The following is a 13,791-nucleotide window of genomic DNA, read 5'->3' as shown; positions in this document are numbered from 1 at the left end:
AGGGCTTCTGGAGCAGGGTTTGCTGCACTTGGAGCTACGGGTGCAGCAGTGGTCGAAATTAGTTGGAGGCGTTTGGATCGTGGAGAGTTAGAACTATCATGAGACATGGTTAAGTCACTTTTTTCTGCCCCTTAATATTGGCAGACTCTCGAGCGACAATAGGAACAAGGGGTAAGATTAGCATTTGAAAAGAGCAACAAAAAAGATATCTAGGAATACATCTAAGAAAAGAAATGCAAGATTTTAGGAACAAATTACAAAAATTACTGAAAGAGGTAAACGAAGGCTTGAATAAATAGAGAGCTACACCATGCTTATGAATAGGAAGATTCAGTATCGTTAAGATGTGTGAAACACTGATTAAAAACAAAAGGATGAATTATTTCACTTAAGCATGAACAATTCTCAGAACCATAATTACATACAACATGACACCATAGCATAAAATTAAAAAACACATTAAATTCAATGATCAATTATGTGAAAGATAAACAGCAAATGTATAACACTGTTACACAGCATAGAAGATCGTTGGCTGAAAGGGTAATATTCTGTTTCTCAAAAGGTATACTGTTGTTGTTTTTTTTTTGTACTTTACACCTACATAACATATAAACCCTTTAGCTTTTCATTGTAGTAAACACATATACAGAAAGGTGCACTAATTAAATATATCTGTGAGTCTGATTCATAGATAAATTCATTTGTGTCATGTAAGTAATGTCATATGGTACTTGTCTTTCTGACTTACTTCATTTGGGCTTCCCAGGTGGCGCTAGTGGTAAAGAACCCGCCTGCCAATGCAGGAGACTTAAGCAACATGGATGGAGAAGATCCCCTCAAGAAGGGCGTGGCAACCCACTCCAGTATTTTTGCCTGGAGAATCCTATGGACAGAAGAGCCTAGTGGATGACAGTCCATAGGGTCACAAAGAGTTGGACACGACTGAAGTGACTTAGCATGAGGCATGCTTACTTCATTTAGTATGATAATCTCTAGATCCTTTCATGGGTAACCACTATTTTAATTTAACTTCAGAGGTTACTTTTGCCTGTTTTTGAACTTTGTATAGGTGCTCCCCAGGTGCCTCAGTAGTAAAAATCCCCTGTCAATGAAAGAGATGCCGGTTTGATCCCTGGATCAGGTCATGTCGGACTCTTTTCAACCCCATGGACTGTAGCCTGTCAGGCTTCTCCATCCATGGGATTTTCCAGGCAAGAATACTGGAGTGGATTGCCATTTCCTTCTCCAGGGGATCTTCCCCACTCAGGGACTGAACCCGGGTCTCCCGCATTGCAGGCAGACTCTTTACCATCTGAGCCACCAGGGAAGCCCTGGGTCAGGAAGATCTCCTGGAGAAGGAAATGGCAACCCACTCCAGTAATCTTGCCTGGGAAATCCCACGGACAGAGGGGCCTGGTGGGCTACAATCCATGGGGTCGCAAAAGAGTCAAATATCATTTAGTGACTAAGCAACAACCCCGAACTTTATATACATGGAATCATACAGTACGTGCCCTTTGTTTTGGACTTTACTCTCATGTTTGTGAGATTCAAACTTGGTGCATGTCGTTGTGACTTGTTCATTCTTGTTGCTATGTGAATATTTTAGTTTAGTTTAGTCGCTCATTTGGGTCTGACTCTTTGCGACCCCATGAATTGCAGCACGCCAGGCCTCTCTGTCCATCACCAACTCCCGGGGTCTACCCAAACCCATATCCATCCAGTCGGTTATGCCATCCAACCATCTCATCCTCTGTCATCCCCTTCTCCTCCCGCCCCCAATCCTACCCAGCATTAGGGTCTTTTCCAATGAGTCAACCCTTCGCATGAGGTGGCCAAAGTATTGGAGTTTCAGCTTCAACATCAGACCTTCCAATGAACACCCAGGATTGATCTCTTTTAGGATGGATTGATTGGATCTCCTTGCAGTCCAAGGGACTCTCAAGAGTCTTCTCCAACACCACAGTTCAAAAGCATCAATTCTGCGGCGCTCAGCTTTCTTCACCATCCAACTCTCACATCCATACATGACCACTGGAAAAACTATAGCCTTGACTAGACGGACCTTTGTTGGCAGAGTCATGTCTCTGCTTTTTAATATGCTGTCTAGGTTGGTCATAACCTTCCTTCCAAGGAGTAAGCGTCTTTTAATTTCATGGCTGCAGTCACCATCAGCAGTGATTCTGGAGCCCAAAAAAATAAAGTCTGACGCTGTTTCCACCGTTTCCCCATCTATCTCCCATGAAGTGATGGGACCAGATCCCATGATCTTAGTTTTCTGAACGTTGAGCTTTAAGCCAACTTTTTCACTCTCCTCTTTCACCTTCATCAAGAGGCTCTTTAGTTCTTCTTCACTTTCTGCCATAAGGGTGGTGTCATCCGCATATCTGAGGTTACTGATATTTCTCCCCGCAATCTTGATTCCAGCTTGTGTTTCTTCCAGCCCAGCGTTTCTCATGATGTACTCTGCATAGAAGTTAAATAAGCAGGGTGACAATATACAGCCTTGATGTACTCCTTTTCCTATTTGGAACCAGTCTGTTGTTCCATGTCCGGTTCTAACTGTTGCTTCCTGACCTGCATACAGGTTTCTCAAGAGACAGGTCAGATGGTCTGGTATTCCCATCTCTTTCAGAATTTTCCACAGTTTATTGTGATCCACACAGTCAAAGGCTTTGGCATAGTCAATAAAGCAGAAATAGATGTTTTTCTGGAACTCTCTTGCTTTTTCGATGATCCAGCGGATATTGGCAATTTGATCTCTGGTTCCTCTGCCTTTTCTAAAACCAGCTTGAACATCTGGAAGTTCACAGTTCACAGTTTATTTAGCCATTGTACAGTTGTATGTTAGATGTAGTATTTGGTGCGTATGAAATAGTTCATCAAAAACAATTTCAAAAATAACCTTTAAAAATAAATAACACATTAAGACACTATGAGCGCAATATGAAGAGCTACCTTAAGAGAATCCTCTCTGGGGCAAAGGGATAAATCAGTGATTTCTCTAGGTCCCTACTATTCTCCTTGAGTAATGACTTAATGTACTCATCAGGGGCTCAGAAGCAGTCTGGAATGTGCCAGGCAGCCACAAAGGAAGTCACTCTCAGTCACTTAGGGAGTTCTGACTGAGTATGCTGACTTGTGCTGGATTCCCTGGAAACCGACATGAAGACTCAGCTTCTTTCCTCATGGCTAGTCTCCTGAGTTGGAGGAGAGAACACAGAATGTACTTTCAGACTGATGGGAGGTGGACAGCCATGACCCCTTCTGCACAGGCTGTTTCTCTCTCCCTATTTTTAAAAAAAATTTTAGTGGTTCTTTGTTTTTATAATTTTTAAAAATTTTTATTTATTTATTTTTGGTTGTGCTGGGTCTTTGTTGCGGCATGAGGGCTTTCTCTACTTGCGGTGAGAGGGGGCTACTCTCTAATTGCGGTACACAGGCTTCTCTTGTTTCAGGGCATGGGCTCCAGAACACAGTAGTTGTGCCCATGGGCTGAGTTACCCCGCTGCATGTGGGACCTTCCCAGAAAGTGTTACTCATTCAGTCGTGTCCGACTCTTTGTGACCTCATAGACTGTAGCCTGCCAGGCTCCTCTGTCCACAGGATTTTCCTGACAAGAAAAAACTGGAGTGGGTTGCCATTTCCTTCTCCAGGAGATCTTCCTGACCCAGGGATTGAACCTGGGTCTCCTACATTGCCCCCAAACCAACTAAGCCAACTAAGCCCCCAGACCAGGGGTCAAACCCATGTCCCCTGAATTGGCAGGCAGAGTCTTAACCACTAGACCACCAACGAAGTCCTTTTTAAATTTAGTTTAATTAATTTATTTATTTGGCTGCACTGGCTCTTAGTTGTGGGATCTTTTTTTTTTTTTTATGAATAGTTGTGGCATGCAGAATCTTTCATTGAGGCAGGTGGGATCTAGTTCCCTGACCAGGGATAGAACCCTGGCCCCCTGTATTGGGAGTGTGGAGTCTCAGCCACTGGGCCACTAGGCAAGTCCCTGCACAGGCTTCTTAGCACAGAAAGTCTTTGATCTGAGTTCTTCAGCCGATGTGGAGTCTGAAGGGTGAGGAGGTTATGCTTGGGGCATCCTGAACTGGTCCTTTCTTGGCATGGAAAGGTGGTTGCTACTTTTTCCCCAGTGGACATTCAGCTGGGCTTTATCTCCTCGGCATTCCCATCCCCCTCAGAGGCCCATGTCACTCCAGACTAGGGAATACAAACTTTTATCTGGCTCTCTTTCCTCCCTGGGAATAGCAGGTCCCAGGCAAGAGAACTTGGTGAGCTCTCTCCATGGCTGTCTTATTCCTCCTCCTTCTGTTTCTATGTGGCCTTCCCCAGGCTGAAGCAGGTAAGGAGCAGGGGTGGGGGATTCTTCACTTCTCCACAGGGTCAGGAGGGACTACTGCTGTTTCTCCTTAGGGGTCTGGAAAGGTGTTTGGCTCGAGAAGATAGATCTACCCCAATTGACCTCCCCCTGCCTCTAATACTAGGAAAGATTCAGAGTCAATGAGGGTCCAGATCAGGCACCTTTAGAAAATAAGAGCGGACAAGTAAATGCTCATCCAGAAGAGGAAAAGTGAAAGGAAGGGATATGGGCATTTGTCAGCTATTCCAGCCTTCGCCCTCCTGCCCTCAGATCCCCTCATTCACTGGAGGAGAGGTGGGGAAAGCCTTACCCTCTTCTCTCCACCTCACTTTTTTGTAGCTGTCACTTGAGAAAGGAGCTCATAGTCAGGCCCAGTGCTGGGAGACCCCAGAAGGGAGGAAGCCAAGGGTGGGAGGTTGGAGGGGTGGGATCGCTGACCTGATGGAGGTCTCTGGTCTCACACAGCCCCCTCCCCACAGACAACATCCAGGCCATCTACGTGGTCTTGGGGGAGACACTGAAGCTGCCATGTCCTTCACCACCCGCCCTACATGGGGATGAATTACTGTCCTGGTTCCGCAGCCCAGCAGCAGGCTCCTCCACTGCTTTGGTAGCCCACGTCCAAGTGGCCAGGCCCTCCCCAGACCCTCGGAAGCCCAGAAGGGAATCCAGGCTCAAACCACTGGGAAACTACTCTTTGTGGCTCGAAGGGTCCAAGGCAGGAGACGCCGGGCGGTACTGGTGTGCCGTGCTGGGTCAGTGCTACAGGTACCAGAACTGGAGGGTGTATGATGTCTCCGTGCTCAGAGGTGAGTGGGGAGCCTGCAGACCAGGGGCTGCTGGGAGCCAGGGAAGTCCAGACAAAGAACTGAGGAGTCCCTCTCTCCCTCCAGGATCCCAGTTCTCTGCGAGGGCTGCAGATGGATCTTCCTGCTCTGTCCTCCTGTGCTCTGTGGTCCCTGCCAGGAGCCTGGACTTTGTGACCTGACTGGAGGGGAAGGGTCCTGTGAAGGGGGATGCGCAGTCCTTCTGGGGTGTTGGGGCTACCCTGCTCTTGGTGTGTCCTGGGGAGGGGCTTCCTGAGCCCAGGGCACGTAAACCAGGAATCATCCGCTGCCTCGTGCCTCAGAACGAAGGGATCAGCTTTAGCCTGGCAGGTAAACTAAGTGACAATAAGGGAAGGGATTTTTACCTCCAACACATCCCCTACTGCTAGCTAGGCGAATCTATTATTGGCTGTTATTTTCCTCCACTGCCTGTAGGAGGAGGGCTTTTTTTTCCTTGATTGAATCCATAACAGAAAAGGGGGTTGGTTAAGCCAGTTTTCTCATCAGATAGAACATAAGCCAAGAGGGAGAAGAATTCTGGTGGAATATGCCTTTGTTTAGAAATAGGATAATCTATGATTTTTGTGGAATATCCTTTAGCAGAAAGGAAGAAAGTAAGAATTACTGCTGGGGCAGTTGTTTGTTGAAGAAAGGATATATGCACCGATGTTATAATGGCCCATTGATGGTGGAGGCAGAAGGAGAAAAAATATATAATTGTTTTACAATAAGAAGTCCATTATACAGAGAAAGAATGCTATTGGATGTAGAATAACCCATTCACAAGGAAGGAGGGAGGAGCAAATGGCTATTATTTTGGTAAGCAAAGGGCAGTAATGGGGTTTTATTTCCCTCTACATCCTCAGCACCTAATCTGGGGTCTGGCATGTGGTGGGCACTCAGCGAATGCCTGTGGAGTAGATAAATGGAAGAATGAATAAACAGAAGGCACTTTCTTAGTTTCTTAAAAGGGTGAATTACTGTGTAGGGCATGGGGAAAAAAATCACAGTTATGGTTGATGGTCCAACTCAGAGTTAGCCATCCACGTGTAGCCTGGGGGGTATCACCATTCTCTATCAATGTTGGTTCATGAGGTCAGAGTGAGAGGCCAAGTGGGGTAGTGGATAGTGGGGGCAAGGAAGTCTTCTTTTGGAAAAACCCATCAGACTATGGGGGAAAAGCCTCTCTTTGGGACACAAGGGACAGACTCCGCTCCCAGCCTCCCTCCTAATCCCTCTTGGCCTGCCGTTAACTGCAGCCTCCACGGATGCTTCCCCTGCCCTCTGTGCCCCTTCCGCAGACGGGGATGTGGCCTGGATCCTGACGCTGTTGCTCACAGTGGGCCAGGGGTTCACCATCGTGGTCCTCGGCGTCATGCTCTGGAGGCAGAGGGCCCAGGGGGCTCAACACAGGAGTGAGTCCCTCCTTCCCGGAGGGGTGGGCTCATATCTTGCCTCTCTACCCTTCTTCTCTAGGGGAGAAGGTGGAGTAAGGAAGGCAGCTCTGAGTCACCTGGGGACTTCTCCGCTGCACCTCATATGGCCTTTTCTCTCCAGATGCCTCGTTTCCTCAGTTCAAACCCGAGATCCAGGTCTATGAGAACATCCATTTGGCCCATCTCAGGTGAGGAGCTACTAGGGGGCAGAGGCTTAAATCCTGGAGGAGACTGAAGTTGGGGTGGGGCTGGGATGCTGGTTCTCGAGGAGGTGGAGGATGGAAGTATCCTTAATCTGTCTTTCTGCTTTGCAAAACCCACAGCCCACCTGCCCCTAAAACCAGGTGATCTCGAGGACATTTGGTAAGAAGTGTGACCTGTTGACTCCCTGGCCATCTGGCACCTGAAGGATTCCTGAAAACCTTGGCAAGGGGGGAGGGGCTGGGAGTGCTATTTCACAGTCCAGTTGGTCTCCAGCCAAGCTGTGTGTGTCTGTGAGAGTGTGTGTATATGAGTGTGTGTGTGTGTGTGTGTGTGTGTGTGTGTGTGTGTGTGTGTGTGTGAGTGAAGGGGCTGGGGGCTGAAGGAACAAAGAAGCATTATTCCATGATGTCATCTATGAAAGGGTGTGGTTTCCTGTCTCGCAGTAGCCAGTGGAGGAGTGGCCCTGAGCCTGCAGTACCATAGAGTTCAGGGGAACCTGGGGTAACTGGCAGGGGCTGGGGAGAGGTGAGGATGAGAAGAAAGGAGACAGGAATCCAGAGACTTGAGCAGTGGTAGAGAATCAGCTATGGGGGTACCAAAGAACAAACGGTAGAAACTGAAGGAGAGGGAAGGAAAGAGGCTCAAATCACAGGAAAAGGGAAGAGATGGAGAGACAGAGAGAGAAGAAAATTGGAAGTAAGAAGAGGGAAGATTGAAGGACAGAAGAATGGAAAGAAGACTCACCTCTAAATTAAGCCAGATCCTCACCGCCATCTCATCCTCACAAAGAAGAAATTGAGAGAGAACCAGCACCTCTAATCAGACGCCAGACTTCCTCAGATGGAAGGGGAGGGAACTGAGTCAGGATGGGTGGGGGGGTGCCCTTGCCAAGCCGCCACCCCACGGTTCCCTCCTTATCACAGGCGCTCCCTGCACCCTTATCCTGCGGCATCCGGAGCAGGGCACAGCTTATCGCCCTGACGTCCTGGGGGCCCCACAAGTCACACACAAGCTATCTCCCTGGGCAGAGGGAGTGTTCACAGGGGTGGGTGGGTGAATTCCCTGGTCGGGTGTGTAACTGGGCCCTGTGTGTTGGGTGATCAGTGAACGACAAGTCTGGGCTTGTGGAATGGTAGAGAATGCTGGTGCTCCTAGTCTCAGGCAGCATGGAGCTGGCCTCCCAGCTACACCCTCACCACTCCACAAGGGCCCCTTTGTGATCTGCTCGAGCTTGGGCTTCACTGGAAAAAAGCGTTCTTGGAGGTGTCACCTAAAAACCTTTACGCTGCAGTGGCTTAAGTAAGCTATTGGCAAGGAGGATGCCAACGACAGATGGAGGATGAAGTGAAAGTCGTGGTTCAGGTGCCAACACCCCAGCCCAACCCGCTAAGCAGCTCTAGCTTGCTGTTAGAGATAGCACGTGTGCATGCACAGGTACACACACACACACTGCTGCTGCTAAGTCGCTTCAGTCGTGTCCGACTCTGTGCGACCCCATAGACGGCAGCCCACCAGGGTCCGCCGTCCCTGGGATTCTCCAGGCAAGAATACTGGAGTGGGTCACACACACACAGACACACACATATAGAGCCGTGTTACTGAACTTCCAGATAGCACTTTTATTACATTTACTCTTCATAGTTCCCCAAGCCCTCCTTCCTGATCTACCAAATTAATCTTTCCTATCAGGACTCTCTTCCTCATCACACTTGATGCTCCTTCAATCCCCTTGCCTGGGACCCACAGCTCCTTCAAACACCTGCCTTGCCAGAGAGCTGGGGATTACCGAATGCATCAGAAACAAGCATTTAGAAAAGACCAAGGATTTAGAGCACATCTTCTTTATGAGGCTGGGCTCTGGGCACATACCTCTGGGCAGCTAGGGGCTGGAGCAATGCCCAGAGGAATCAGGCTTGGGGAGGGGCCTATGAAGGTGTTGGGCCCACAGATCTGAGATCTCTGTACACAGTCAGGTTCTTGAGCAGATCTCCAAAGTGTCTGTGCAGGTGTTGCCAGGGCTGCAGTGACAGTGGAGGAGTCTTGAACTGGAGGCTGGTGGCCTCCCCAGGTGAAGCTGGCCACAAGGACGAGCAGGGTGATGAGGAGGAGGCTGGGGAGCTGACGCGGCATGGTAGCCGAGTTGCACAGGTCCTGCTCGCAGCAGTGGTGTCGAAGAGTGTAGGAGCGGGACCAGTAGGTGGTGTGGCCCTGCAGGGAGCACTCGGCCCTTGGGAGGCAGCCCTTCCGCTCGATGACCTCACTCTGTTCTATGGGACAGAGGTGGTTGGGGGAGGGGGGACCTGAGGCCGGGCAGGAAGGAGGCAAGGGCTGTGGGGTCCCACGAAAGGCAGGATTGGATGGCAGTGGGGAAGACCTAGGGAACGTCCATCAGACCAGAGTCCTCCTACCTGAGGTACCAATACTGATGCCACAAACTTCATCATCCTGACACTTAGTGGGAACAGGGTAGCAGGGTTTGGCAAAGTTGCAGGTGTAACACCGGAGCTGTCTCTGGGTCGGGGAAGTGGTGAGACCTGTGGAGTCCGTGGAGATCCGGAAGGGAGGAGAGGCAACCAGGACGGGTAAGAGGCCCAGCCCAGATTCAGGAGTGGGCTGCCCAGACAGAGGTGATACACAAAGTGGGGAAAGGGGAGCAGTGAAATGGAGGGAGAAGCAGACCGAAGTAGAAAACAAGACAGAGAAGGGAGTGGAGATCATGCACAAACAGGAAAAGACACAGAGGCACGAAGGATACAGGGAGCATGCGAGATACACAGACGCGAACAGAAGCCAAGAGAATCAGAGGTGAACACAGAATGACACAAAAAGCCGGGCCGGAGCCAGGAGGGGGTGCCAGTGAAGAAGTTAAGCAGATGGTACGAGTCGGATGAGAAAATAGGAATTAACATTGACCAAGGTGCCCAGCAAAGAAGCAAGAGGTGAGATAAGGGTCAGGAGAGACAGAGGCTTGTCAAAAATGCCACAAGGAAGAGACAGTTAGTCTCAAATGCCTTTGAAAGGAAATCTTTCTTGTGCCACTTCATCAGGCTGGTCTGAAACTGTTCCCAGTAGCTCTTCTTTCCAAACCCCCAAGCATAGGTCAGCACCCTCTCCCTCACCCCCTACCCCTAGCTCTCAGGCTCCTCCACAAACCCCTGCCACCACCACCGCCCTACCCTGCTCCCTGTCCCCAAGGATTCTCCGGCTCACCCTTACCCAGCGCCCCACCAAGGAACAGGATGCAGAGGAAGATGCTGGAGGTACCCATGGCTGGACCCGGGGCTCAGGAGTCTGTGATCTGCACCCTGAGATCCTACAGTTGGAGCATCTGAGTGAGACAGGGAGGGACCAGTAAACAAACACACCTAGGGAGTGAATCTGAGGGTGAGGCGGAACGGGGACCAGATTCAACAGCCTGACACAAGAGAGTTCCAGGCCGGCAGCTCTCACACCCTTCCTGCCTCCTACTGGAGCCTGCTCTTGCCCCGAGGGTCTTTCTCCATTCTTGCAGCTTACTCTTAGCTGCGTCTGGTCTGTCGTCTGTCGCTCTTGAATGGTGTCTGTCAGCGTCTGTTACTTTCCCTCCTCCTCTCCCTCCCTCCCCTTGTCTCAAGCTGCTCTTTGCTCTCTCATCTCCTTGTTTTTGTTTGTCTGTCTTTTCCCCTTCTGTGTGTTTAAGTCTCTCCAGGTCACTCTCCTAAAGAGCCCTGGCCCAGATCTGTTTGCGAGTGGTGTTTGAGTGCGGACTCAGCAAGCCCCCACCCACCCACTCACCTGCACACGCAGCTGCGGACCCCACCTAGCTGCCCATCCCTTTGATCCCCCAAGCTTCAACATCCGTACCCCATAATTATCTCTCCCAGCTTTACTACATTAGAGGAAATAATTAATCATGAGTGAGGCCAGAGGGACTGATGTATTTCCACTGGTGCAGGGGTAGGGTTCAGAAAGACTAGGAAGGAAGGCAGGGATAAGTTTTGGGTCGGGGGTAGAGTCTGGAAGACTGGGGCTTAAGAGACTGGGGAGAAGAGTCAGCACCTGGAGAATCAGGGCAGACTGTACCAGGAGTTAGAGGCAGACGGGGTGGAGGGTGAGACAGAGGAGACACAGGTATCCATTGAGTAGCAGTTTTCAAAACATTTTTTAATCTCAGGACCTCTTTACACTCAAAATTTACTGAAGACCCCAAAGAGTTTTTATTATGTAAGTTATATCAATATTTGCTATATGAGAAATCAAAGCAGAACATTTTAACAGATTCATTAAAAAATAAAAAACAATAAACCTGTTGTTGTTGTTATTTAGTCCCTAAGTCGTGTCCGACCCTTTGCGACCCCATGAAAGCCAGGCTCCTCTGTCCATGGAATTTTCCAGGCAAGAATACTGGAGTGGGTTGCCATTTCCTCCTGCAGGGCCTCTTCCCAACCCAGGGATGGAATGTGCGTCTCCTGTTTTGCCTGGGGATTCTTTACCACTGAGCCACCAGGGAAGACCCACACTGCTGTCAAAACTGTTACATGTTAACAAAACATATTTTTGTGAAAAATAATGTCTTTCCCAACAGTATAATGAGAAGAGTGGCATTTCTTTACCCTTTGGGGAATCTATTTAATATGGAGTGTAACAGAAGAAATAGAAGATGGCTGGGTTTTCACATCTGCTTTTGCATTCAGCCTGTTGGGCTGAATTGACTATATGAAGAAAATCTGACAGATAACGTAGCTGGAAAAGGAAGACTGTCCAGGACTCTATGAAAGGGTCTTAAGGATCCCCGGGAGTTCTGGGGCCACCGTTCTAGAAGTGTTTCTGAGATGGAGGAGTTCAGGGACATCAGAGGATGCTGAGCGCTCTTTCTCTCCTGGGGAGGCCTCCACCTGGGGGGCCTCCCTGTGTGCATTGGGGCCCCCTGTGCCTTCTAGGGGAGACAGACTCTTTCCTCCCTTTTTATTGCCCTATAAAGCCCAAGGCAACTGGGATAAAAGGCCAGCAGAGTGGTGACCAGGGAGGGGGGTGGGTGGGAGGGAGACGCGCTACAGACCAGACACAGGCAGACGCAATGAACCCCCTGTTTGCTGGGATCCTGCTTGGCACCCTGCTGGGGGCTGCCTTGGGTAAGGAGGCACCCGGGGTGCTTGTCACAGAGGCCCGTTGCCCTGTGCCAGCCACCCCCCCCCCCCCCCCCCCCCCCCGAGCACCTTGTCCTCTTCTCTCTCACCAGGAAACCGCATGCGGTGCTATGACTGCGGTGGAGGCCCCAGCGGCTCCTGCAAAGAGACAGTTACCACCTGCGGAGAAGGCGAACGCTGTGGCTTCCTGGAGCGCAAACCCCAGCCGGACCTGGCACAGACCAAACTGTCTGGAAACCGTGAGTCCTCAGTGTGTCCCCCTTCCTCCCAGCCCCTCACTGCCTCCAGCCCCTACTACTTCAGTCCTTCTGGCTTCCAGAACCTTCCAGGCTCAGTCAAGCTCTGGGCAGATGGTGCCGCTGTCAGAATGAAGCGGCCTGGAGCCCCTTCTGGCTCCTGGCACTGAGCCCCCGGAAGCCTGCTGTCTGCGTGGCCTCATCTCCCTCCTCTTTACCCTCCAGAAAGAGACCGATAGGCCCATGTACTTGCAAATCTCTACCTTGAGGGTAGGGACTGAAATATTCAACCAAACTTCTGCTCTCAGGCATCAGCTAAGGACCAGGGAGGTATGTGTGTATGTATATTCTAATTTTTTTAATTGCAAAATAATTTTAGATTGACAGAAAATTTAATTTTATTCAAAAGTAGTACAGATTAGCGCTGTATATCCTTACCCAAATTCCTCTAATATTAATGTCTTATATAACCATAGTGTGTGCGTGCTCAGTGTCTTAGTCACTCAGCTGTGTCTGACTCTCCGTGACCCTGTGGGCTGCGGCCCACCAGGCTCCTCTGTCCATGGGATTTTCCAGGCAAGAATACTGGAGTGGGTTGCCATTTCCATCTCTAGGAGATCTTCCCGACCCAAGGATCAAATCTTGGTCTTCTGCATCTCTTGCATTGGCAAACAGATTCTTTACCACTGAGCCAATTGGGAAGCCCATATAACCACAGTACAATTAGTAAAATCAGAGAATCACACCGGTTCAGTAGGCCTAATCTACAGACCTTACTCGATGTAGCCTGTTGTCCCTTTCATGTCCTTTTTCTGATCCAGGATCCACCACCTTTTGCTCTCCTATCTTCTTAGTTGTCACCTCTCTGAGACAGTGCTGTATCTTCCTTTGACTCCATGATTTTGACATTTTTTTCTTTTCTTTATATTTCTCGATCTTGATACTTTTACTTGATCTCTGATACTTGACACTGATGTGTTATTTTAAAGACTGTCCTGCAATTTGGATTAACCTGATATTTTCTTATGATTAGACTGAGGTCCCGAGTTTTGGGAAAGAAGTGATGTTGGGCCCTTTCAGTGGATGCTGTTAGGGCTTCAGGATGTCAGCATGTTAACTGTGATCACTTGGTTTCAGGGAGGTGTTTTTTGAGGGGGCGGAGGATCCCTTTGGGCTCCTTGAAATCATATCTGCTCTGCCCCAGAAGGCAAGTCCTCAAGCCAGGAGTTCAACACCGCAATCTCATTTTCTCTCTCAGCCTCAGTGACCTTGATTCATCACCATCCAGCCTGCGTGGCAGCCCATCATTGCAATCGAGTGGAGACAGAAGTGGTGGGAGACGTGACTTATACGACCCACAGGGACTGCTGCGTCGGCGACCTGTGCAACGGTGCTGTGGCGAGCACTGCAGCCCCTGTGAGCATCATGGCTGCAGCAGTCACCACGCTGGCCTGGCTCTTGCCAGGCCTCTGGGGAGGGTAATGTGAGCAGGGGAGGAGAAGGCAGCAAGGAAATGAAGGAGATCTGTGAGCCATTAAAATCTATTGACCACTCCAGAGCTGACTGGAAAATTCCATCTTTTGT

At 49.7% G+C, this 13,791-nt stretch overlaps 2 protein-coding genes and 2 long non-coding RNA genes across 4 annotated transcripts; 2 read left to right on the top strand and 2 right to left on the bottom strand.

Moving 5' to 3' along the window:
• Window positions 1-242: 242 nt before the first annotated feature.
• LOC145518348 (uncharacterized) lies at window positions 243-7,681 on the bottom strand. Its single transcript, XR_014062835.1, has 2 exons — window positions 7,590-7,681; window positions 243-2,908 (listed from the first exon to the last, which is right to left on the bottom strand). It is a non-coding gene; the product is annotated as an uncharacterized LOC145518348 (long non-coding RNA).
• LOC145518344 (lymphocyte antigen 6 complex locus protein G6f-like) lies at window positions 4,228-13,689 on the top strand. Its single transcript, XM_081522490.1, is given in 6 exon segments — window positions 4,228-4,360; window positions 4,858-5,187; window positions 5,272-5,535; window positions 6,465-6,620; window positions 12,064-12,210; window positions 13,466-13,689. Coding segments are annotated over 6 exon segments (1,179 nt in total). The 5' UTR covers window positions 4,228-4,302.
• Window positions 7,325-11,129, top strand: LOC145518347 (uncharacterized). Its single transcript, XR_014062834.1, has 2 exons — window positions 7,325-9,784; window positions 10,041-11,129. It is a non-coding gene; the product is annotated as an uncharacterized LOC145518347 (long non-coding RNA).
• On the bottom strand, window positions 8,671-10,113 carry LOC145518345 (lymphocyte antigen 6G6e-like). The gene is given in 4 exon segments (XM_081522491.1): window positions 8,671-8,843; window positions 8,846-9,112; window positions 9,254-9,379; window positions 10,062-10,113. Coding segments are annotated over 4 exon segments (474 nt in total). The 3' UTR covers window positions 8,671-8,814.
• Window positions 13,690-13,791: the final 102 nt, after the last annotated feature.

The sequence above is a fragment of the Giraffa tippelskirchi genome, chromosome 8 (assembly GCF_054371585.1).
Source record: "Giraffa tippelskirchi isolate mGirTip1 chromosome 8, T2T-mGirTip1v1.2.pri, whole genome shotgun sequence".
Classification (NCBI taxonomy): Eukaryota; Metazoa; Chordata; class Mammalia; order Artiodactyla; family Giraffidae; genus Giraffa; species Giraffa tippelskirchi.
This window is presented reverse-complemented; position numbering and strand designations above follow the sequence as displayed.